The 24,665-nt window shown below is 43.8% G+C and overlaps 1 protein-coding gene across 7 annotated transcripts in view; it reads right to left on the reverse strand.

Moving 5' to 3' along the window:
* YLPM1 (YLP motif containing 1) overlaps positions 1–19,809 on the reverse strand; it is a 35,303-nt gene extending 15,494 nt beyond the window's left edge. For 4 of the 7 annotated variants that reach the window (XM_085061766.1, XM_085061767.1, XM_085061764.1 and 1 more), the window contains exons 1-8: positions 18,718–19,808; positions 13,228–13,464; positions 12,120–12,314; positions 10,277–11,013; positions 5,884–8,166; positions 3,766–3,871; positions 1,478–1,958; positions 247–339 (exon numbers count right to left, since the gene is read on the reverse strand). In XM_085061766.1, the coding sequence (XP_084917892.1) occupies positions 247–339; positions 1,478–1,958; positions 3,766–3,871; positions 5,884–8,166; positions 10,277–11,013; positions 12,120–12,314; positions 13,228–13,464; positions 18,718–19,755 (5,170 nt within the window). In that variant the 5' untranslated portion in view covers positions 19,756–19,808. Of the gene's footprint in view, positions 1–246; positions 340–1,477; positions 1,959–3,765; positions 3,872–5,883; positions 8,167–10,276; positions 11,014–12,119; positions 12,315–13,227; positions 13,465–18,717 lie in introns of all 7 variants that reach the window. The other 3 variants (XR_014852540.1, XM_085061769.1, XM_085061768.1) reach the window with 2 other exon arrangements.
* Between the last annotated feature and the right edge of the window lie 4,856 nt (positions 19,810–24,665).

Consider the following 24,665-nt stretch of genomic DNA (forward strand, 5'->3'; position numbering starts at 1 on the left):
AGACACTATCACTTTTCCAAACTGTAACATACAACCATACTGTGCAATCCTACTTAAAGCTACAAACCTAAATTTTTAAAGTGGCTAGGCTATTGAGTGCAGTACTCCTCTTCACAATATAACTGTTATTCCTCTGAAGGAAATGGTTCTAGCTGAAACATGAATTACTTAGCTTGAACAACCTCTTAATGCCTTACAACTTTTCTTAAGAGCTAACTAACTGAGAGCTAGTCAAGCACACCCTACCTTTTTGAAATGTCTGCCTGTCTGGTAGAGGTTCTGGACGAAGGGTTACCCTCTCCCCATAAGGAATCTGTTCCACTTTACTGGTGGTTATATCTGGTTGAAAATAAACAAAAAAATAATTAAAATTTTAAAACACGTGTCTTCCATTTTCTTTTCTCTTCATGAAGGGTAATCAGTCAATGGCATTAAAAGTGACTGGAATAACCTACCGTAATTTCTTTTAATGGATAATGCAAAAAGAGTTTTACATAAATAAATAGCACCATGGTTTTTAAAGGGTGAAGTGGGTTTCTGTGTGTGTATGTAAACTACTCCATCTTAAAAATGGGACTTTCGCCTTTTCAGGTGGGTTCAGGTAGCATGCAGTGTCAGAAAATTCTAAACATTTAAATGGTCTGAAAGTTTCAATATCTCACAAAACTACTGTAATGTCAAGAATAGTAACTGAAAGTCTCACTATAATGACATTTTTTTCTAACAGCTTTTAGTAAAACATTCACTTGTTTTAGGAACAGGTATGGCTTCCGTTAGTTCTCTTATGGTACCTTAGAGAGAGAAAGAACACTCTTCAAATGGCAACACACAATTTAAGAACTTCTTTATGACACGATTTCACTCCTATTAAAACTTACTATGAGGGAGATTAATTCTATTTAAAAACTAGCATTGAATTTTAACTTTGATAAGCTCAATACCAAAAAGCAGAGCCCTCCACTACTTACTTCTTAAGAGCACATGCCCTTCAGAACTAGACTGTCTCCCTCTCTGGCTAGAGGATACCTCACACCCAATATGTAGTATATAAATAATGCAAACACCAGCCACATTCTGCCTTAAATCACTAAGTCCCACCTAAGAACTGCAACCATCCAAAGTATCTTCTAGCCCAGTTATTTCCACACTCACCTACAAAGGGATTAAGGGAAAATATCAATATCAATCTAAATATAACACATCATTTTGTGTTTATTTGAAGCAGCCATGGCTATACACCATTCAGCTCACATCAAAATAGTTCCTTCTAAAAGCATTAAGGAAAACACTAAATTCAGGGCAGGAGGTTAGAGACTCCTTAAAACTGCACTGCTCAGAATTACATTGTTAAAGTACACAAGTCTACACGTCAACCACAAAACATGCATACTACTTTGCATGGCACGCTCCTTCCAAAAAAAAAGTCAGGAGGACTAATTAGCTCTTTGATACAGATCAAACACACTGTAATACCCACCTCGCCCGTGGCCATAATCCACCGTTTGCTGAATGACAGGTGCTTTAGGAAGTTGTGGAATAACTGGAGAAAGGGACACTGGTACAGCTGGTGGCATGGAGGTGTGGACAGCAGGTACTTTCACAGGCGAGGAGACAGGTGGAGGCATCATTGGCTCCTGTTTACACAACTCGTACTCCATATTTGCACCTTTATCCTCATTTGTGTCCCACAGTCCATGGAAAGAGTCCTCATCCCAGCGTTCCTGTTCCACAGCAGAAGGTGATGGTTTTAAAGATTGACCATGACTTGGGGTTGTAGTTGGAGTAGGAACTGGAGCATGTGGCCTTGTCATAGGAGTAGTAGGCCTTGCCAGTGGGGCACTTGGTCTTGTCACAGGGGTGGGCTGTCTGAACAACACGGGAGGCTTTATAATAACAGCAGGAGAAGGTTTAATAGCTTGGGCTTCTACTGGTGCCTCTGAAGATAGCTGAGAAGAGACCTAGATGCAGAAAGCACTTTTAATGTAGATCTGTAAACTAACCTTCTCTCATCCTCTGTAAGTCAGTAAGTGCAATGGCAGTCAGTAATCAAGTCATACACATTTTCTAGTACCTCCATCAAGGTGCTACAGGTAGGAGGATGATTTTCAAAAACTGGTGACCTGATTTAATTTTGTGTTTGCTCACTATGTGAAGGCTTAAACACTACTTATTTTCTTCTTCAAAATAACCTCACCAATTTTAGCTCCAGTAGGCCTATCTCAGTTCAAAAGTGTCTACTGTTTTATTCCCAAAGTCTCCTGCTGTCTGCAAAGATTCCTGCTGTCTGTGTGAAGGCTGAAAGTCTGAAAGTAGGGCAGCTTGGTGAGATGCAAAAGGATTGATAAGGCCAGTTTCTTTGTGGAAACCACTGGAAAAATTCACAGAGAGCAGAAATACCTGGAAAACCCTTAATGAAATCAGTATCAGAAGAACATAAGAAACTGAAGATCTTGCCCAGTGGAAAAACAAACCAAACCAAAACAAATCCCCTGTGAACCAACGATCCACAAGAAACCCCATTTATTACAAGTCTTTTCAGCAACACAGTAGATGCCAAGTTACAGGCAGCCTTATTAGCAACATGCAACAAAAATTGCAGAATGGTTGTAGATACAAAGCTGAGCTCTGTACTAACAGCTCAAAGTCACAGCAGAAATACCTGGAGGCAGGAAATCCAAGAAAGACAAGAGTTGTTTCAAAACTTCTAGACAGATGAGTGAAGTAGTCTTGATATACAAAATAACAAAATTGACTGAAGTAACTTCCTGAAGGCATCAACATACCTGCAGTTCTTGGTAGCAAATCAGTTCCATTATTTTACTTTACAGACACTGTTAACATGGAAGAGGTCACCTAGGCAAAAAAAAACTTGCAGGGCCTCATTCACTACATAACACTTCTCTGGAAGGAGGGACAAAGCCTGGTCAGGCGAAATGTCAGACCCAAAGACCTTATGGCTAAATTTTTTGGTACAAGTAACTTTGGGGTTAAGATGTGATGAAGATCAAAGACTGTGCATCAACTCAGATATCTTCTCCAATACACATTTAACAAAACTGTTTACTCATTTGAGGAAGGATTTATAAACTTGAGTTAACATGACTACACAAGTCCAGTTGATTTCTGAATTATCAAAACACCCAAATACAAGCATCTGAGAAGAGTTCCCAGAACTACACAGGAAATTAGGCAGGAGAGGAGTAGCTGCATCACAATGGGATGGAGGTACACAAACGTGAGCTTCCATGCACTTTATGATATTCTAGAAGCTAACAAGAATTCCCAATAAAAACAGCAAATGGAAGGCTAATGCCCATGCTGCATTGAAATATCTCAGATTCTGATGGATGTATCCTCAAATTTTTCCAACTTCAAAGAGGAGATAGCCCCTAAAGCACTAAAAGCAGTGCAAATTGACAGAACTTAAGCAAGGAAGAGCAGGGTCTTCTTGTGAACCTTATGTTTTGGAAGAGCTCACCTCTTATTGCACATTATCCTGCAGCAATCTAAACTGTTGAACTTCATGTGCTACCATCCCTGATGTGTCATACTTTGAAGACATGGAGGACTGACTGAGTAGAAAAGGCTTTGGAAAATTGAAAGAAACTAAAAAGTTGTTTTGCCTCAACAGAAGATTGCTGAGGTTGTAAGGATTGCTGGGGAAGCATTCCACAGAGAAATTTGACCATCAGTGTGTAGAACTGGTTCAACATATACACAAACAGTAATTTCTACCAACATGCTATTAATGTAAGACAAATTTACCTGAAAGGCACCTGGCCTTATGCTTGTGTTCTGTGCTCTTGGAGAGTCCTGGGTGGAAATGTCAGGTTTGAACTCCTTCAACTTCTGTAGCTGCTCTTTCTGTTCTCTGCACATGCATTATAAGAAAGTGTTATAAGTCTATAGCTTACATGAAAAATTAAATAAATCAATGCTCATGGTGAAAACATGTCTTACACTAGCATTAGAGGCCAAATCAAAAGAAGAAAAGAATATAGTAGGCTTTACATGGGCAATGCTGTGATTCAGAAATCCCTGTTTCACATTCACCTAACCATGGAGGCATCTAGTGTATATATTAGCTGCATGTTTTTTGATCACAAGTTTCCTAAGACATACAGTTATGCTTTTGTGCTTCACCAGAACCACTCCATTTGGACAGCAAAGAGCAAACCTGGATTTTTAGCTTCTGTCAACACCTTCTGCAAGCAAGAAACCCCCTGGAAATGCATACGTAAGTGCTCTCAGTTACTTGCTCGGATTCACATGGTAACAGGATTTAGGCCAGAAAGCATTAGAGATTCCAATATATAAAAACCAAATGGTGAGTCTAACTTCTTCTTCTTTGCTTTATATATCAAAATGCTATTTAATATACAACCAATACATAATCTACAGAGCAGAGATCAGGTTCAGCTCTGAGTACTACAATCACTGGATTATGAAGTTCTAGTGAAAATTATTTCCTTTCTTTTCAGTTTTTGATAACATTTCTTAACCTAGGTTTTTTAATTGCTAATTACTCTGTGCATTGAAGTAGTTCCTAAGTAACAACTAAGAATGGGATCCCTCTGTACAAGACACAACAGGAACCACCCTAACTAGTAATGCATCTGTTCAGTGTTCAGCAGAAGGGGAACTTGGCTCAAAGGAAAGAATCCTCAGTGTTTTGTAAGTACAAAGAGTAAACTGAGCACTACACTAGATCACAAATAAAGAACAGTCTGCAACTGAGAGTATGTTGTTCTACACCCAATAAAAGCCAACCCAGATGAAGGCTTTACTTCTGGAGATGAAAGCAGTTATGTACTACACTACTGGTGTAACTCTTGGCTCAAAAAAAACCCCCATAAAATTAATATGTAGTCTTCATAAAGTTGTTTCTACTGTTCAGACTTAGATCACCTGCCTTTAAGAACCTAATGAGAAGTACTAGTGTAACCAATTTTAAGATTACCCTCACATTTGATTAAAAATCAGTATCATGCTTGTACTTCCCCTTTCTACTGGGTTAGAAAGATGTGTATGTAACTACCTTTTACATAAAACATTTTAGTGCCTATATTTAAAATATTTCAGCCCTAATAAATGATCCACTCTTGTAGTGATTCCCAAACTATGGTCCTTAGCCTAAGTCCACTGGCTTGCAGCTAGTCACATTAAACAGCAAAACATGTATCTGGCAACTGAGGCAATGGGAAAGTCAGGAAGCTGAAAATAATCCGTTACTCCAAACACTTAGCAAATATTGCTTTATAACACAGATTTCACAGTTACTAACATTATTGAATTAATCTAATTGCTGTGAATGATTAAATTATTCAGATGGATAAGGGACGGATGCTTAGCAATCTTACAAGTCTGAAAACAAAATAGCCTGAAGAAAAGTGCAAAACATCCCTATCATGAGATTGTTTGGGTTGGAAGCGTTGACCTCAAAAATCATCTAGTTCCAATCCCCCCTTCACTAGATTAGGTTGTTCAAAACCTCATACGCCCCAGTCTCTTCTATTACTAATTTCATAATAAACATCTATTAAAGCCTTAGGAAATCTAGTAGCTGCTTTCTAAAAATGTGGTCTTGATGAATTCTGGCATTCATATCCTCCTAATTGTTATATCACTCCTTTTATGCTGATTCTCAGAACTTAAGATCAACCAAATTTGACAAAATTGTTCACTGACAATACTATTGGACAATACTATTGGACTGACAAGTCCATCTACAAAAGCTATGATAAAGGTACTCCAAATAATTCGTTGCACATGAGCTCCTACTATCATGCTGTGGGTGAAAGAAATGAAACCATTACTGTGTCGATTCAAATGGATCACACAGAATGGGATTCCTATTCAAAGTCACAGAACCAGGCAACTCACCGAAGCATTTTGAGCTCCTGGGCAGCCTTCAGAATTATCTCATGCTGTCTTTGGCTTAGGACCATCACTCCTCCCAAGGACTGGTCAGAGTCCAGATTTGAATCTGCTCCCAGCATATCAGAGGAATGTGAAGGTGGGGGAAGGGATGGATCAGGGTGGTCATCCAAAGACCGCAGTCTCTCTCCATCATCTGGATACCACCTATCCGACAACCGTTCCCTCTCCCAGTCAGTCCTTTCAGGAAGGTAGTCTTGCTTGTCCCGCCATGTGTCGTATCGCTCTGGATACTCTCGAATCCTAAGCTCCCCCCTGTCTCGGAGATCTCTGTCATAATGATCTCTATTCCTATCGTCCCTCCATCTATCTTCACGGTATCTGTCCAGAGGTGGAAGAGGTGGTAATGGTGGTAGAGGGGGGATATCCAGGTCACGATTCCCCATTTCTCTGTCATCCATAGGTCTCATGTCCCAGTCTCTATCCCACTCTCTGTCTAAATCTTGATCATAAATATCTGAGGATCTTCCAGTTCTATCTAGATCTCTCTCTAGTTCCCTTTCTCTTGGCCTTTTCCAGTCATCCCACCACGAATCTCGTCTGTCATGATCAGATGATAAAGGAGGTAGTGGTGGCAGAGGAGATAAAGGAGGCATTGAATGGTGGGACTGCAACCTATCATCTCGGTCATATGCATCTACAGAATCATCCTGATAATCAGAGTTCTGGTCTCTCCAGTACTGCTCTCTTTCCCAGTCATCCAATTGCTCATGCTCCAAAGATGGGTCATCCTGACTATCTAAAGGAAATTCCTCCTGCATTGTATCATCTTCATGACCCCAAGAACCCCTGAATGCTTCATCTCGATGGTATGGAGGCAATTTGTCAGGGTCATCTCCTAGGTGAATGGGTTTACCCATATTACCTGTTTCAGATCTTCCTGCTTCCCTCTCGTGGCTGTCTCCCCTCCTGATGGGACACCTCTCCCGGCTACCCGCTCGCCTGCCCAAGTCCCTCTCACGGCTTCCTGCCCGCCTGATGGGGACCCTCTCCCGGCTGCCTGCCCGCCTGACAGGAACTCTCTCCCGGCTGCCGGCCCGCCGCATGGGCTCCCTCTCTCGGCTACCCGTCCCTCGCATGGGCTCTCTTTCCCGGCTACAGGCCCGCCTGACCGGGCCTCTCTCCCGGCTTCCTGCCCGTCCTCTATCCCAGCTGCCTGTCCGTCCAGGTAGCTCTCTGTCTCGGTTAGAGAATGCCCTCTCGTGGCTATCTGACCGCCCAACCATTCCCCTCTCTCGGCTGCCTGACTGTCCATCTGGCATCCTCTCCCTGCTTCCTGACCGTCTATCTGGCATCCTCTCCCTGCTGTCTGCTCTCCTGAACATTCCCCTGCCACGGATGGATGCCTGCCTAGCCTGCCCTCTGCCTCTGTATACATATCCTCTACCACGGCCATCATCCATCCTGCCCATTCCCCGGCCATGGCCATCATCCATTCTGCCCATTCCCCAACCACCGTCCATCCTTCCCATCCCCCTGCCACGGCCCATTCCCCAGCCACGGCCATCCCCCTGCCCTCTGCCACGGCCCCTTCCTCTGCTTCCTGGTCCCTTTCCTCTATCTTCATGTATAAATGGCCCTTTCCCTCTGCCTTCTGGTCCAGGTAGGCCCTGGGTGCTTTCTGAAGCAGTCAACTGGCCATCTGGCGACTCCAAATCCTGATTTCCTGTTGCAGGGGTTACTGCATTCTGGTTCTGAATAGGTGGGGTGGGTGCCTTGGACTCTTCTACTTGCTGGTTAGGATCATGTGAACTCCACGTCCACTTTTTAGGAGGGTCTGAAGTAGGTTCTTTGACTTCAGGTTTGGATGGTTCCTGTTGAGAGTCTGACAGCTCCTCATTTGGCTCAATGGTGCCTGCGTTCTGTGTGTCAGGAGTAGACTCTGTTCTGCTTACAGACTGCTGATTGTCAGCTGTGTCTGTAAAAGGTTCTTTGCTTTCTGACTGTGAGTCTGTCTGTGCCTGCTGCTGCTGCTGTCCCAAATGAGGCCTTGGCCCCATCCATCGTGGACCACTAGGTCGGGAACCGTGTCCATGTGATGCATTTGTTGTATAAAATTGTCCCGCTGGTCCTCGTGGGATAGATCCCCATCTACTTGAAGACTGTCCATCTGTGTTCTGTCGGTCAAAACGTGACCTGTATCCTTCTGAGCGCTGGGAGTCAAAACGAGGTCCTCTCGGTCTTGAGCCTTCAAATTTGTCATATCCTCTTCCTCGAGGTCCATCAAATCTATAGATGACACAACAGAAATTTTATTCAAATGACTATGTCCTATTAAAATCCTATAGATCAATTCTAGGCAAAATAGAGAACTCATGTCTGAAGTCAAGTTGCTTGGATGTTTGGGATTCACAGCTGTACATCACTGGATGGGTCAGGAAGGCCAAAGCATGGCTGAAGCTGACCTTTGCAAGGGATGCAAAGAGTTCAAAGAAGGGCTTCTATAGGTATGTCAGCCAGAAAAGAAAGATCAAAGAAAGTGTATGGCTCAGACAAACACAACTGGCAAACTGGTAACAATGCATGAGGAAAAGGCTCAGATACTCAACAACTTTTTTGCCTCAGTCTTCACTGACAACCCTATGCCTCTTGAGCAGAAGGACTGCAAGACAGGGACTAGGGGTGCAAAGTCACTCCCACGACAAGAGAAGATTAGATGACCTGAAGAACCTGAATATATATAAGTCTATGAGACCTGATGAGATACATCCCAGAACACTCAGGGAATTTGCTACTGTACTTGCCAAGACACTCTCCATGATATCTGGAAAATCATGAGAGTCAGATGAAGTGCCTACTGACTGGGAAACTACTGACCCATGAATCTCACCTCTTTGCCTGGGAAGATCATCCTAGAAGCTACGCTAAGGCACATGGAGAACAGGGAGGTCACTGGAGACAGCCAGCATGGCTTCACCAAGGGCAAGTCCTGCCTGACCAACCCAATGGCCTTCTATGATGGAGTGACTAGTGGGTAAAGGAAGAGCTATGGATGTCATCTATCTGGATTTCTTTAAGGCTTTTCACATGGACCCCCACAACATCCTTCTCTCTAAATTGGAGAGATATGGATTTCATGGATGGGACTAGCTGATAGATGAGGAATTGGCTGTACGGTCACATCTAGAAGGTAGTGTACAATAGCTCAATGTCCAGATGGAGATCAGTGATAAGTGGTGTCCCTCAGATATCTGCACTGGAATGAACACTGTTTTATATCTTCATCGATGACAGACAATAACATTAAGTGCACCTTCAGCAAGTTTGCAGATGGCAGCAAGCTGAGCGGTGTGGGTGACATGTCTGATGGATGGGATGCCATCTAGAGGTACTTGGAAAAGTTTGAGAAGTAGGCCCATGGGAACCTCATGTGGCCAAATACAAGGTCCTGCACCTGGGTCAGGGCAGCCCCTCGTTTCAATACAGGCTGGGTGATAAATGGATCAAGAGCAGCCCTGCCAAGAAGGACTTGGGGGTGCTGGTGGATGAAAAGCTGGATGTGAACAAAAATGTGGGCTCACAGCCCAGAAACACAACCGCATCCTGTGCCTATCATTGCATATCACTGAGCTCTAAACCAACACACATAAAAGACATGCACTAGCACGTCACGGAAACAGTCTGTTCAGAACTGTAGATCCAACAAATCCCCAGGAACAGAAACAGCACTTTTTAAAAACCACCAGGAGGTAGAAAATTAGTCCCTTATATAAAGTTCATGTACATTGCTAGCAATTCACGAATTATTATTCATGATCGATCACTTTGGAAGCAAAGAGAAGAGAAATAACCACGAAGACATTATTGTAAAGTCTGGCAGAGTATGCAAGGATAGAAACAATTGAACAGAACACCACTGTCCTTCAATTCAGCTATCACACCAACCCGTCTCAAATTAATGACCAGACAGAACAGATGTCATTTTTGCAACCTGATAAAATGTATTAAAGAAAAACATTCAAAAAACAAGATCTTGGATTAAATCATATAGCAGGTACAAAATCAGCAAAGATATACCGAATATTTACAACAGCTTTCCTATTTTCAAAGAAGGAGTATTGTGTCTCTGGGAATGAAAAAGGTACAGCACCCCCACCCCAAAAAAGTGCCATCTACTCTAGATAATGCTCAGTTGAAAGACATCTATATATCCTTCCTTTATTAATATAAATACAGAGTGCATGGCGTACATATTTTAAAAACAAAACCTCCACTCAACAAGTACACACTTCACACAACCTCAGAAATATTTGAGAATAAGATACATGTTTCATTTCTTAATAAATCATTGAAAATCTTGTAGCCTGCAATACATTTAAATCAACAAAAACATTCTTACCTAGGGCCTCTGGGGCCTTCAAAACGTGCTGATCTGGGAGGATCTGGAAGCAATCCACCTGACCTCACTGGTTTATCCTGCACAGTAGGCGTGTGTGTTGAAGCCACTGCAGAAGTGCCTTTCAGTTCCCCACACTGTTGTTCAGATGAAACAGATACAGTTTGTTTACTAAGATGAGACTTTCCATGGTCTGATGAGCTAAAGGATGATCCTACTTGAGAATGATAAGGTGAATAGCTAGTTGAACTAGCTATTTTTGATGCATAGGTACCAGGGGTGGGAAGGAGAGCTGGCCTTGGTGTCTCACTAGATTGATTGCTTTGAGAACTGGATCCTGAAGGGACAGATGAATTGGATAACTGAGAAACAGAAGAGAGAGGCGGGGGGACCAGTGGAGGTGTAGTTGAAGGTAAAGTTGGAGGCATAATAGGAATGCCACCTTGACCAGTTTGGGAATATGGAACAAATGGAGGTGGCAGTGAAACATTTGCAGGATATTGATTCTTCAGATTTTGGAGTGAGGTCACTTTTTCCTGCAGATGGGACTGAGTAACCTTCATCTGTTCATCCCATGCTTTCCACTGCTTTTCATACTCTTGAAGCTGGTCTTTGTGAGGGTAGGTTTGAAGCTGATGCTGCCACTGCTGGTTCATTGATCGCTCCCAATCTTTATAAAGCTGCTGGAACTGTTTTTGCTGTGCCTCATAATGCCGCAGCTGCATGTCTACTGACATTGTCTGCAATAAGATGATAAGAATAAGTTCAAAATACCTTAGCCAAGTTAATCTCAGAGCCACATATTTCAGTATCACTTATAACATCACAGTTTCTGACTTGGCTGGAAGTTTGAGGAAGAACTACACTGAAACAAAAGCAAACATCAACTGTGACATCTAAAATTTACACATTTTATGACTATATACTATATCTATGTATAGGAGACTTCAACAGGACAGCTGGATCCTAACAATGGCTAAAGCCCAAATCAATCTTCACATGTACATACTATGTGGCTATTTCTCAAGGTTTCAGTTTTTGCTATTAACCTGCGCAGAATTGCCTCAGCTACCTGCAATTATTTTTCTCTAAGCCTTTGCCAGATCTTCTTACTTGCACAATGAAGCTTCTTTCAAGGAGTTCATGGCTTGATCTTGCGTGAGATATTTAAGGTTTACACAAAAAGACTTTTTTTTTTTAAAGAAATGCAGACAACCCAAGCTACAAAGAAATGCTTAATGTATGAACTCTATTAACCCAGTAAAAGCTGACTCAACTCTCTAATACAGTAACCAACTTCTACTTAAAAGCTTAAAGGTTGCAACACTGGTTGCAACTGATTATTTGAGATAAAAATAATGTGAGATGGTGACTTTCTATTTTTGGCATCTACATATAGATGTACCTATCATTACACATGTATGGTATAATAGCCTCATACGTCTTTGGTAAGAAAGAGCAGCTTCCAAATTACTCTGTGCAATCATCTATTTACCTGACCTTTCTGAATTGTTTCTCCTGTGGCAAAACACTCAAAGCTGAGTAAATTCAATATTGTGCTCAGCTTTGCTCCTGTATCACCCAGGCACATCTGAAAAACCTTATGAGAAGTGTAAGGTCTTGTATTTCTCATCCTACCAGAGGTTCATTACCATCTGTCAATTCTTCTGTCATTCTGAAGTTGAGTGACAGTAGGGAAAGTGGATATAAACTTCTATCCAAGCAGAAGAAGTAGCTAGACAAATGAGCCAACCATCACGAATTATTCAGCTACATATTTTTCAGCAGTCTATGAGTGCTGGGTCACCCAGGACGTACATCAGACACCACCTCCTTAGTGTCTCACCTCTAAGTGTGGAGGCTGTTGCATGATCTGTTGATACTGCTGCACTATCTGCTGCAGCTGAGCATGCTTCTGCATTATTCTCTGATATTGAAATCCAACCCGGTGATGGGGGTGCTGCTGCCATTGAGCTGCTGCCGCCTGCAATTGCTGCAATCTCAAATCCTCCTCAGGGTCATCAGGAGGCTCAATATTGAGCTAGAGAAAAAGGCAAATACTATAAATAAAGTTGCTTCTGTCAGGAAAAAAAATACACTCGGTCACTACACATTTTACAGGAACTTTTTCACTGTTCCTTACTTTACCACTATTTCAGACTTCCGGCCACCCACAGCTTCTGGAAGGCGGATTTTTATCTCATCTTTTCTTAATGTGAACAATCTAATCTAAAGGTTAGGCTGATGATAACTAGGTTATTCATAAATAAAGAAACTACCTACAGGAAGGAGATTAATGAAAATCCGTTATCTGTCGCTCATAGCAAATGAAATGAGAAACAGTAGTTTTTCATGATGAGGCAAAGTAACTCCAAAGTGCATTATTTCTGCCACTTTGTAGAAACCTGCATGCTGCAAGTTAAAGCGGAGCACGTACTGCAGGGTAATGTACTACCCTACTGTAATATGTTCAAACATCAACCATGACCTCCATCTATTATACAGTAACTGTTATTAAGCATGCTGACAAAAAAACCTCTGTGCAAAATTCTTGGCTTTCAGACCAACTCTAACACACAGAGAGAAGGGGAGCCAGAACTCAACTGCCAGAGAGAAATAAAGAAATAATGTCTTAAACACAGCATTCCTCAACTACCAAGTACCTGATTTTGCACTTTGGTACCATGAGGCGTTCTCACAGACAAAGATGACAACATAGTGGAAGGTGCAGGCAAGTCAGCCCAGATGCGCTTGGTGCATGCATGGGTGAATATATAATTCTATATACAAGAACCCTATTTTCTAATTGGTACAGCTTTAGCAAATTTTATGACTGCTTCACAACATTTAGTAATTATTACTAAAGTATGCATGAGAATTTGATGGCATTAATGTTCCTGGGGTTTCGTCTCACCTAGGACACAAATGGAGTGGCATCACTTTACAAAGCCTACCTGAGTTTCAGTGGATGTAAGAGAAGACTCGTCTTCTTTGGACGCTGGAGGCAGGGATTCATTAAGAGGAGGAGGTTCAGACTGCTGAGGTGAAGCACTCATTTTCCCTTCTTCAGACTTTGCTCTCTGCTCATCCTTCAGTACTGGACTCTTTATTTGCTGCTGTCCCTGAGCATGGGCTTTCGCCCTTTGCTGCAGGCTAAGCAGGTGTTGCTGGTACCAGTATTGCTGCTGTTCCTGTAATAAGACGTAAATTTTCTAATAGAGTTTTCACAAGAAGAACAGTGGGAAATAATGAATGATAGTCATTAGACTCATACTGTAGAAAAGTTTTTAAAACTGTTTTGAGGAAAAAATCACTTCTTCAGCAACAGTATTGCAATGGATGTCAGAAGATCAAATAAAAATTCAGAAACCATTATGTGATGCACAGAACCCACAACAGAATTTACTTTTTACCTCAACAAGCTTACTATTCTGTAACTATATGCTAACAAAGATCTGGACCAGAGAGAATAACAAGCAAAATTACTACAGACATGTTATAAGTACCATATTTATTGTTTTTAGAGCTTTTTATATCTAAGAACTACAGGTAATTATTATGAGAATGACAGATAAAATGAAGGGAAGGTGGTGGACAGGAGTAAGTGAGCAGCTAAGAGATAAAGGAGGAAATGTACAGAAGAGATGAAGAGGATGAACAGAGAACACAGCAAGTAGACTGAAAATGACAGCTGAGAAATAGTGGTGAAGATGTTTGAATAAAGCCATGAAAAGTGCCAAAACCAATCAGAGGCAGTATATAGTGAGGATCACATATCATCTGAATTCTCATTAATCCTGATTCATTCAAAAGCTGAAGAGGGAAGTAGATATGGTTGCACCCCCCAAAAATTATCCATTTAAGAAATAATAAACTTTCAGCTTTAAATATTTCAGGGTAGAATTAAGAGTACTCCAGGCAGATGACAATAGCTTCAAAAAGTAAGTAAGCTGCCACTAAAATAAAGAACAAAGGACTAAAGGTAAGTATCTCAACACTTAAGTAGTAGTGTCTTAAAGAGACCTGAATAAGAACCAACAGTTCTGTATCTCTTCCAATATGAGCAATATCAGGCATCAAATTAATAGAATGACAGATGTGGGAGGCTGCTCTTCACCTGATGTGGTCTTGCGCCACCAGAGTCACTGCTAGAGACCTTGCCAAGGGCTAAAATTTTGTGGATTCAAGACATAGCTCCATACGCTCATAGAAGAAAAATCTACATATTTTAAAAATAAATGCACCATTTACAGCTAAGTCAGCTCCTGTATCTTAGGGAAGTATGGCTATATGCTTGATATTTACGTTGTTCTCTTAGCATTTGCTTTTAGTCACTGTCAAAAACAGAATGATAAAATACTGTACTTTTGGTCTAACCTAGTGCTACCACTCTTGCGCTCTCAACTCCATCACCTCTGAGAATCTATGACTGATCTCTATATTTTATACCTTCTGTTCTTCCTTTCCATCCAAGCACGCACAGTTAAGAAAAAACACCTATGTAAAGTCCACTCAGAAACAGAAAAGAAACCAAAAGATGCAGGCATTTTAAAATAAAAGTGTGACAACATCAAAGCAGTAAGTGCTGTCTGATGACATTTCTCAAAAGTGAATCACTCTGCCCATCTTAAAACAAGTTTAAAAGAAGTGTAACTTTACCCTAGAAACCTACCTCATGCTCATATCAGGAATGTTTTCTATTGGTAGCAAACACAAACATGAAGCTGTATTTTTTAATACTTCTGTAACTTGGAAATGAGGTCAATGAAAGGAGAGACTATGCTTCACAGACTTCAAATTGATCATGCAATTATTCCTGCCATTAATCTTTTTAACAAGAATATGTCTCAGAAGAGATGCCATGGTTTTGGGTGGAAGATGCGCATTCACACTGCAGCATGGACTCTGTCAGAAACCTTCAACAAGATGCTGAAATAAGTGCAACTGTAGGGCGGAGCATACTTTCCCAGCTATATAAAACCTGATTCAATTATCAATCTCAAAAGGCACTATAAGGTGATTTGCCATCATGGTGTTAGATGCTATGATGGGTGAGCACATGTTCTACTGCCACAAAATTGTTGTCACCACAAAATAATTTTGCTTCCTCCTGATTCCACCAACTGGACAAAGGGCTAGAACTCACAATATGACCAAGGCTTCCCAGAGCTATCATAACATTGTTACCTATTTTTTCAGCAGATGAGTCAGTGACACATCTATTACAAATGCTGTCTGAGAAGCATGAGAAAAGTAGAAAGGCAGATTTTTAAAGCTTATTTGGAGCAAAACGGAAGTGCTAGTGTAGAAAAATTTTGATGATGGAGAGTTCAGTTGAGTGCTTACCTCCTCACAATGACTTGTCATTCAACTGGACTTGTCATTCTTCAAATCCAGTTATAATCCTTAAGCCCAAGGAAAACAACAGCATCAACACAGGCCTTTTCCCATCTTTGGCTGACCAAGAGCCTAGGCCAGGGACATTTTACAGGAACACTGAAACCAGCACGATCAGCTCCTGACCACAGGACATACCACCAAATATGTTAATGCAAAGCCCACACCAAAAGACTACTCCAATGTTAATTTAGGTAACCCTAGGCCATAACATAACACCTATTTTGGGGGACACAAGGTCCTTTCCTGGTAAAGATTGAAAAAGAATGGTTTATCACCCTTTATAAAACAAAGGGGCTGTTTAAAGAGCGCAGTAGTCTGATAAATGGTGAGGTGGTAAAGCTAAGGTAGCCTTAACAGATGTAGATAAATGCATATTTATGGGTACAGATGTACCCACACATACTTGCAGTAGGAAGAGCATTGCCAGCAGGTTGAGGGAGGTGATCCTGCTCCTCTACTTAGCCCTGGTGAGGCACATCTGGAGTGCTGTGTCCAGTTCTGGGCTCCTCAGTACAAGAGAGACTTGGAGCTCCTGGAACAGGTCCATTGGAGGGCAACAAAGATGACTAAGGGACCAGAGCATCTCTAATAAGGACAGGCTGAGGAAGCCAGGCCTGTTCAGCCTTGAGAAGAGACAGCTGAGAGGGGACCTCGTCAGTGTACACAAGTGTCTGAAGGGAAGATGTCAAGATGAAGGATCCAGGCTCTTCTCAGTGGTACCAAGAACAGGAAAAGGGGCAATAGGCAGAAACTGATGCACAGGAAGTTCCACCTGAATATGAGGAAGAACTTCTTTACTGCGCAGGTGACCGAGCACTGACTGGAACAGTCTGCCCAGAGAGGTTGAGGAGTCTCCCTCACTGAAGATATTCAAGAACTGTTTGGACACAATCCTGTGCCATGTGCTCTGGGATGACTCTGCTTGAGCAGGGAGGTTGAATCAGGTGACCCACTGTGCTCCCTTCCAACCTTACTCATTCTGTGACACTGTAAAGGAGTAGCAGCATACATTACCTAAGTATCAGATGGAACCTGAAGGAAATACCACAGTTATTTTAACTGGACTTGACAAGAATCCAGCAATTTAATCCAACTATACACCCATGGTAGAAACGACACTAAACTCATGATACTGTCAAGGCAAAGAACACTACATTAGACAGGAAAGAAAAATAATAAAACACCAACCCATGGCAAATTGCATAGCATTTTCTAAGTTAAGAGAAAAACACTGATCTATTTATCTGCAGCCACTGTTACTGTGGGATGAGAACAGAAAGAATTGCTTTCAATTGCCAGTTTAAACAACAGCTTAATAGGATACTACAAGTGACAAATCACACTGTTTCTTTACTTGGTTTTTCAGATTATTAACAAGAAAGCATCACTACACTTAGCTTCTCCTATTCCTATCATGTAAGAACTTGTTACTCCAAATCCTGTCTCATTTTACAGCCTAAGATACCCAAAATCGTACCAATCTGTTATAACAAATTTATGACCTGAAAAGTGTCATATTCCTTTTGAATTAACATTGAATTGTGAATGAGAGCAAGCAAACTATTCAGGATAGAAGATGTGTATATAAACACTCATAAAACAGACAATGTAAACTTCAGCAGTATTCTGCTGCTTCCATGTGTGCACCACAATAATGCATTACTTGCAACTCTTCTGGAGAGTGTTTAGTGTTCTATTATTCAGCTCAATAATTTAAGAAGTCAGCAAGCTGCCTCAATACCAAATTATCACTTTCTACATGTGATTTTTTTGTGGGTTTGGTTTTGTCGTTAAAAAATTAAGTCCTGTTGCTATCACTGTAAAAGATTAATTAGTATGGTCCAAAACCTTCATAAAATTAAGTGAAATGAACTGAAAGCACTATTTTGCCAGGCAGTAATTAGTTATACGGTACAAATGTAAAAAGTGGCATTTACATAGATATAATTAAAAAGGTGTCACAGCAATTAACAAATTTAAAGCGTCAGTGACTTCAATACGACACAATAGGATTTTTTGCAAGCTTAGCCTCAAATCAGAATCCTAACATCATTTGGTAAAAAAAGAGATTTGAATAAAGAAATTTTAAAGTATGCATTTCAATTTTGTTCTTGCAGGTGGATCTCTATAAGACAACCCTAAACCCATGCAGAAGCCTCAGTGAATCTGCCTGACCCATGTACATAGCTGAGGGCCTCAACACACGCGCCTCGCTGTGCATGCTTAACCTTAAGCCACTGGATTGTCCCTGACAATGCAGATGAACGGTCCCATCAAGTTCACTGGAACCAGTCTCATTTAGGAAGTGAAGCATGAAAACATTTTGCAGGTATTTTGGCCCTAGTGTACACATAAAAAGCACACAGCATTAACATTTTTCACCTCAACGCATTTCAGAACATTTCCTTCCAATGCCCTATGCAATTTTATACTGGAAGATATATCCACAGAATGTACAGGTAGAGGGCAAGTATGTACTGTAACAGAAACATTTTTGCATCTTTAACTATGTGTGCTAAGATTAAAATAGTCACAATTCTACACTGATCAGGCAGACAACTGAAACTCAACCCCTTAAGAAAAGTAAATAAAGAAATCACTGAAGACAAGTGACACGCATCCCACAATGTGCAACAAGAGACTGCTGCATCTCACAACAAGTCAGACTGAGCCAACAGGGGTTAGGTGCAGGTCACCACACGCTGTACTTTGGAATACATTCTCCAGAGACCAACACATGCTCAAGAAAATCAAAGTCAGCCAGGATTTACACTTTTTCCTAAACAATTCAACTACTCTCAAGAAGCAACAATTTGTTATATCCCAACCACCACCACTGGATAAAGCAGCTTTTATGGAGCTTTCCCTGACCTGTGCCATTACTAGACCTCCAAGGGTTGTGTCCAAATCCTTTAAACATTATGCAAATACGGTGTGTTTACTAACTGCCCTTACTCGGGGACCTTTCCAACAACCCGTACCCGCCAGCGGCTCATCGGCACCGCTGTCCTGGCGACTCCCCGCTGCCAGCCGGGCCGCCTTACCTGGGGAGTCATGGTGGAGGGGTCCGGCTGCTCCGTGCCACCGCCCTCCTTGGCGGCACCTTGAGCGGCCTCCGGCTGGGCAGAGGCAGGCGGGGGCAAGGACGGCTGGGGCGGGGGGAAATGAGCCTGCGACGGCTTTGCCGGGGGAGGGATGGAGGGGGCCAAGGCGGGCTGCGCGGACTGGGAAGGAGAGGCCTGGGAGGAGAGCAGGTAGGGCTGGGGGTGTGCCATGTAGCCCTGGGCAGGAGGCGGCAGGTAGGGCTGGGAGGCGGTGGCCGGCGGCGGCTCCAGGTAAGAGGGCGGGGGCTCGGAAAAGGAGGGGGGCGGCTGGGAGGCCTGCGCCCGGGGCAGGTAGGGCTGGAGCGGTGGGGACTGTGCCGGGGGCGGCTGGGCGGGGGGCAGGTAGGGCTCGGCCTGGGGGGGCGGCAGGTAGGGCTGGGCGGGGGGCAGGTAGGGCTGGGCGGCGGGCTGCGGGGACTGCGGCGGCGAGGACAGCTCCATGTCCATGGGCATCGACTCAGTGGGCACCGGCTCGCCCCAGTCACCGTGCCCGCCCGGCGGCTCCTGCCCGTCACGGTCCCGGGCCGCGGGAGGCGGCTTGCGAGGCGGCGGCTCGCGGTGGCCGTACTGCTTCTGGTAGCTGCGGACCGGCGGCGGCACCGGCGGCACCGGCGGCTGCTGCTGCCAGTCGGTGAAGGAGCCGGGCAGCGGCGGCGGCGGCAGCCCCGGCGGGGGCGGCCCCGGCGGCGGCGGCGGGCCCAGGAGTACGGACTGCAGCTGCTTCTGGTGCATCTGCTGGAGCTGCTGCAGCTGGGCCAGGTGCTGCTCCTGCAGGCTCAGGAATCCCGAGGAACCGGCGGGCGGCGGCGCGGCGGCGGGGGGCGCGGGCCCCGGCGGCGGGTAGCTGGGCAGCGGCATCGGCGGCACGGCGGGAGGCGGCACGCTGGGGGGCGGGATGGGCAGCGGCGGGGGCGGGATGGAGGTAGGGGGCGGCGGGTAGTGCCCGGCCGCCCCGTACAAGCCCCAGGCCGGGTACATGGCGGAGCGCGGAGCGGACACAGGCCGCGGCGGCGGCGGCGGGCGGCGCACGGCGCCTGCGCGGCGAGGCCCGGGCCCGCGGGGCAGTCGAGCGCGAGCGTCGCGCCAGAGCGCCCCGCGCGCTGCTGGGAGGGTGTCGGTGCCGGCAGCGCCGCCTAGTGGGCAGTTGCCTCCAGCGCGGACCGCCGGGCGGAGGCGAGCCCGGAGCGGCACATCCCGCCCGCCGTGCCGGGGCGAGGGACGGGACAGGACGGGACGGGGACAGAGGGGAGCCACCGCGAGTCCGGCGAAAGGGCCTCCGTTGTGTGTAGGGGTGTCGCCAGGCGCCCCGCAAGCTAGGCTGTGTATAGCGGGCCCGGCGGCCCCCGGGCCGTGCTGTCCCTGTGGCGGCGGCGCCGGTGCCCTCGGTCACCCCGCGGCGGCCGTGTTCCCGTCCCTGCCCGCCGCGCCCGACAGCGGCTGTGACCCAAAGGCGGTGTCGCCGTGCCTCTGCAGCTCCGCGCGGCCGCGGCAAACCCGGTGCCGGTGACCGGAGGAGCGATGGCAGAGCCGATCAGTTGTAGCGGCTGAAAGGTGACATAAGCGCGGCCACAGGTCCCGGGGCACCTGGCTCCGGGAAAGGCGCACAAAGGCAAAACGGTTCTGCAGCCTCTGCGTGGGGACGGCAGTCCTGCGAGGTGATCCATCCCCAGAATGCCATGAACGATCGTGTTTCCAGGGAATATGCCGGTGATAAACCTGAGATACAAAAATGAAAATTAAGCAGTGGGCATATGAAATTGCTTCATCCTTTTCAGAAGCAATTGCATCGAGGGGAAGGAAAGATTTTTTTTTCTTGCTTCTCTCTTCCCACACTGAAGCATGAGTTAAACATACAAATATGTTCTTTAGCCAGTTAGCAATGATTTATGCCAAGTGCTGAACTCCCATGGTAGGGAAGAGGCATCCGTGTATGTGAATTCCAGTAGGTGGGCAGTGAAGCCTGGTGGCTACGGGTCAGCAGGGCACCAGTACTGTGGTGTGTCACTGCTTGCTCTCCATCACAGAAAACCTGAGCAATTTTTGTCATGTTCAATCTCCAGCTCATGCCTGTTGAATCAAGAATCCTTGGCCAGTGGAGAAAGGCAGCTGTGGAGAGGTCCTGAGACTTTTCAGTCAGGAGAAATATCAAGAAAACCACATTGTTAGGCAGAGAAAAAGCTTTGTCCTCTCTAGTGGAAAAGCTGGACTTAATGTTCATTTCTTGTTAAATTTCAGGAAATCCACAGAGGAGATACACTATGAATCTACAAGAAATATTTGACTGTGAATTCAAATGAGATGCAAATCTTTAAGAAAACTGTCTTAATGCAATACTTATGGAACTGTCTTTTCTATTCTTTAGTATCTTTCTTTTCATCTATACATGGTTATTGATCCTTTTGTGGTTAGGGTGGTCTGTCTGTTTAGATCTCTCTTGCAGTGAATATGATCTTCAGACAGTATTTGTATTTTTACATCCTATCCCTGGCTCACTGTACTGGCACTTAGCATTTATATACCTGAGTAATATGGGCCAGTTTGCTCACTAAGCTTTTGAAAGTCTGTCCGTCCCAGATAGGGAACTTCTGTTGCAGACATCCTTTAAATTATCCTTCTGATCAATTCACTCCAAGTGAGTTCTCTTGCAATCAATTTACTCACTGTTATTTCCTGCAGGCAGGTCTCTCCCACAATTCTTGCTGTTTGTTGTGGTTACTCAATATTGTCAAGAGACTTGTTACTTCCCTTATGAAGGAATACAGGTACTTAAACACTTTCAGGGGCAATTGTATTCCAGCCTACATTGTGGAAGCAAAAATGTAACTTCCAAATAACTTGACAGTTGCTTTTCCAATATTCCAATCTGGTTTGGGTTGGAGTACAGTTGACTCCCACCAGACAAGATATACTGGCTTTACCCAATGTTACCCTGTCCTAAAACAACCCTGTTAAGTTCACATTATGCCCTCTTATTCTTTTATTCAATATACTTTTTTTTTTCTTTTATTCTATTCAGTCTGTAATGTTAAAGAGTGCTATCATGTTGGCTTTGGCTCATTTTTTAAAAATAGTTCATATTCTTCCTGCTTCTAAACACTATTATATCACATTTCAGTTATCCTGTAATTAACCAGTGTTCATCTTGGATCACCACCTTAAATGTCTTCATCTGGTAAGGCTGTAGTAATCTAAAACCTTCTGGTGGCTCTAAAAAGGAGAAGAAATTATTTTCTACCATTCTTTGCATATATTCAGACTTTCTTTATGTGGCTTTCCTGAATGTTCTCTTTCTTCTGAAGCTATGGAAACTGGCAACAGCAAGAGATGGGATGTTAGTAGGGAGGCTGAATTCTCTAGTTACTAAGAAACACTGCAAGCATCTTTTTGATATCTAACTCCCGTGCAGGTTTAAACCAACTGCTAGAGTTGAGTCAGGAAGGAATTTCTCTTCTGGTTTGGACTGACAGAATTTTGTTTGTGGAACATTAAAATGTTCTAGCTTACGAAACTCTTTCCTCTGACAATGATCTTTCCTCCTCTGACATACCGTAAATTGGATCAGACGCTGGGATGCCATTGTGTGCATGGAGTGAATATTTTCCTGTGAACCAAGTGTTTAGTACACAGGTTCCCTAGCACTGCAGAAGCAGCTGATCATTCAGATAATTCTCTCCTGTCCTATTTATCTTCTGACCAGGCTCTTCAAGTTAATAGCCACGTCTTTTTTCTTACCAATTATACTCAATTAATGAAAATTACTTTATGGGTTTGCTCACCACCGATACTTTCTGCTGCTCATCCTCCAAACCCCTAACACATCCTTAGCAACCACCTTATACCTATTCCAGATTCCTCCTTTTACTAAAACAAGGCAGAGTAAAAGGAATAAAAGATTTCAGTAAATTCGCACATTTACTTTGATTCCTACCCACGCTTCATGCTACATACATGTATTTTCATGAAGTCCCTGCAAAAGGTATTCTGCTGGCAGGTGTATGTTCCCCAGATTCATCAGGCTGCTGTGCCTTTGACCTCTTCTCTGGTGCCAGAAAGACTTTTATCAAATGTTACCATAAGTGTCCATTCCTTTCTTCTCCAGTCTCCTTCCATTTAGCTTAATTCAAGTGAAGTTATTTGCACCGGAACAATTCTAGTTAACTATCGACTCAAAGAAGTCTTTCAAAACTAGATTATGAAAAGCAAGTTACAGAGATCTAATCCTACAACTGTTTCTCAGTCCTCACTTGACTAAACATGGGCTTCAAGTGTTCATGACAATACTTGGTCATTTACCTTAAGGAAATGTGGATTGGATTTAGAGAAAAAAACTAAGGATATTATTTTTGAAACATACATATTATACGCTAACTGTAAAACTTCTGCATTGTTGGCTATTCCTGCCTGGAGGTGGAAAAATAAACTTCAATTGTGATAGCCTGGAAGGAGCTAAGTTTTCAAAGTGTCAGTATGCTGTTATTTCAGGGATGTTTAATTGGTGAACTTGCAACAAGCGAAGAGATAGCATGAGAGGTAGGTCTGATGTGTTCCCGAAGTTTTCTGCAGTATTTGTAGAGGTATGGTGCTATCAAGGAAGTTACTAGGATGTCAGAGCATTTCCCAAGGACAGGAAATTATCTTCACTGAATGCTGCCCAGCATACAGACAGCCAAGTTCAGCTATTATAGAATCATTAAGGTTGGAAAAGACCTCTAAGGTCATTGAGTCCAACCATTAACACAGCACTGCCTAATCCACCACTAAACCATGTCTCTAAGCACCACATCCACAGATTTTTTTAACACTTCCAGGGACAGTGACTCCACTGCTTCCCTGGGCAGCCTGCTCCAATGCTTGATCACCCTTTCAGTAAAGAATTTTTTCCCAGTAACCAATCTTGCCCTGATACAACTTGAGGCCAATTCCCCTCATCCTGTTATCTGGGAGAAGAGACTGACGCCCACCTGGCTACAACCTTTTTTCAGGTACTTGTAGAGAATGATAAGGTTGCCCCTGAGCCTTCTTTTCTCCAGACTAAACAACCCCAGCTCCCTCAACTGCTCCTCATCAGACTTGTGATCCAGACCCTTCCACAGCTCCCCTGTCCTTCTATGGACATGCTCCAGGACCTTAATGTCTTTTCTTGTAATGAGGGGCCCAGAACTGAACACAGGACTCAAGGTGCAACCTCACCAGGCTGAGTACAGGGGGTGGATCACTTCCCTAGTCCTGCTGGCTACACTTTTTCTGATACAGGCAAGGATGCTGTTGGCTTTTGTGGTCCCTCTGCAGCCAAACAATTGTAAGAGACTACAAAATAAAGTTCTATTAAGGTTTGGAAATGTTCTTAATTATACCAAGAATACAAATTTTCAGTGTTCTCCTGTACTACACCATTTTGGCCAGGAAGTGTGCTTTGGCATGTTGGCTCCTGGTGACCCTCCCCTCACCACACAGCAGAGATCATAAGAGCAAATTACATTGCTAAAAGTGAAGGAATAATGGAGAAGATATGAGAATGCAGAGTTATGGCTTTGAAATACCTTTCTCCATGTGGCTTTACTATTTCTTTTCCCTCCCTCCTCTGACCACTTTCTTCCCTGCAGCAAATTCTGCAGGTCTCTGGAAGACTCTTTATCTGCAACCATTGCTCTTATTTCCCCACAAAGACTGTCCTTCCAGCCCACATTAATACCTTTGCCTGTTAGACACTTTGCTTCTCGTCCCTGATACGTAACAAAAGTGATAATGCTTTGAGGTGCATAGGACCCAAACAAACAGGAGGGAGAGACCTGTCCCGACCCAACCCTGCCCTGCTCTCCACCACTCTAAATGTAAGCAAAAAGACTGGGCTGCCAGCTAACTCAGTACAGAAAGAGCAGTCTGAGCAA

This window comes from Lichenostomus cassidix, chromosome 5 (genome assembly GCF_008360975.1).
Source record: "Lichenostomus cassidix isolate B80296 chromosome 5, HeHo_3.0, whole genome shotgun sequence".
Taxonomy (NCBI): domain Eukaryota; kingdom Metazoa; phylum Chordata; class Aves; order Passeriformes; family Meliphagidae; genus Lichenostomus; species Lichenostomus cassidix.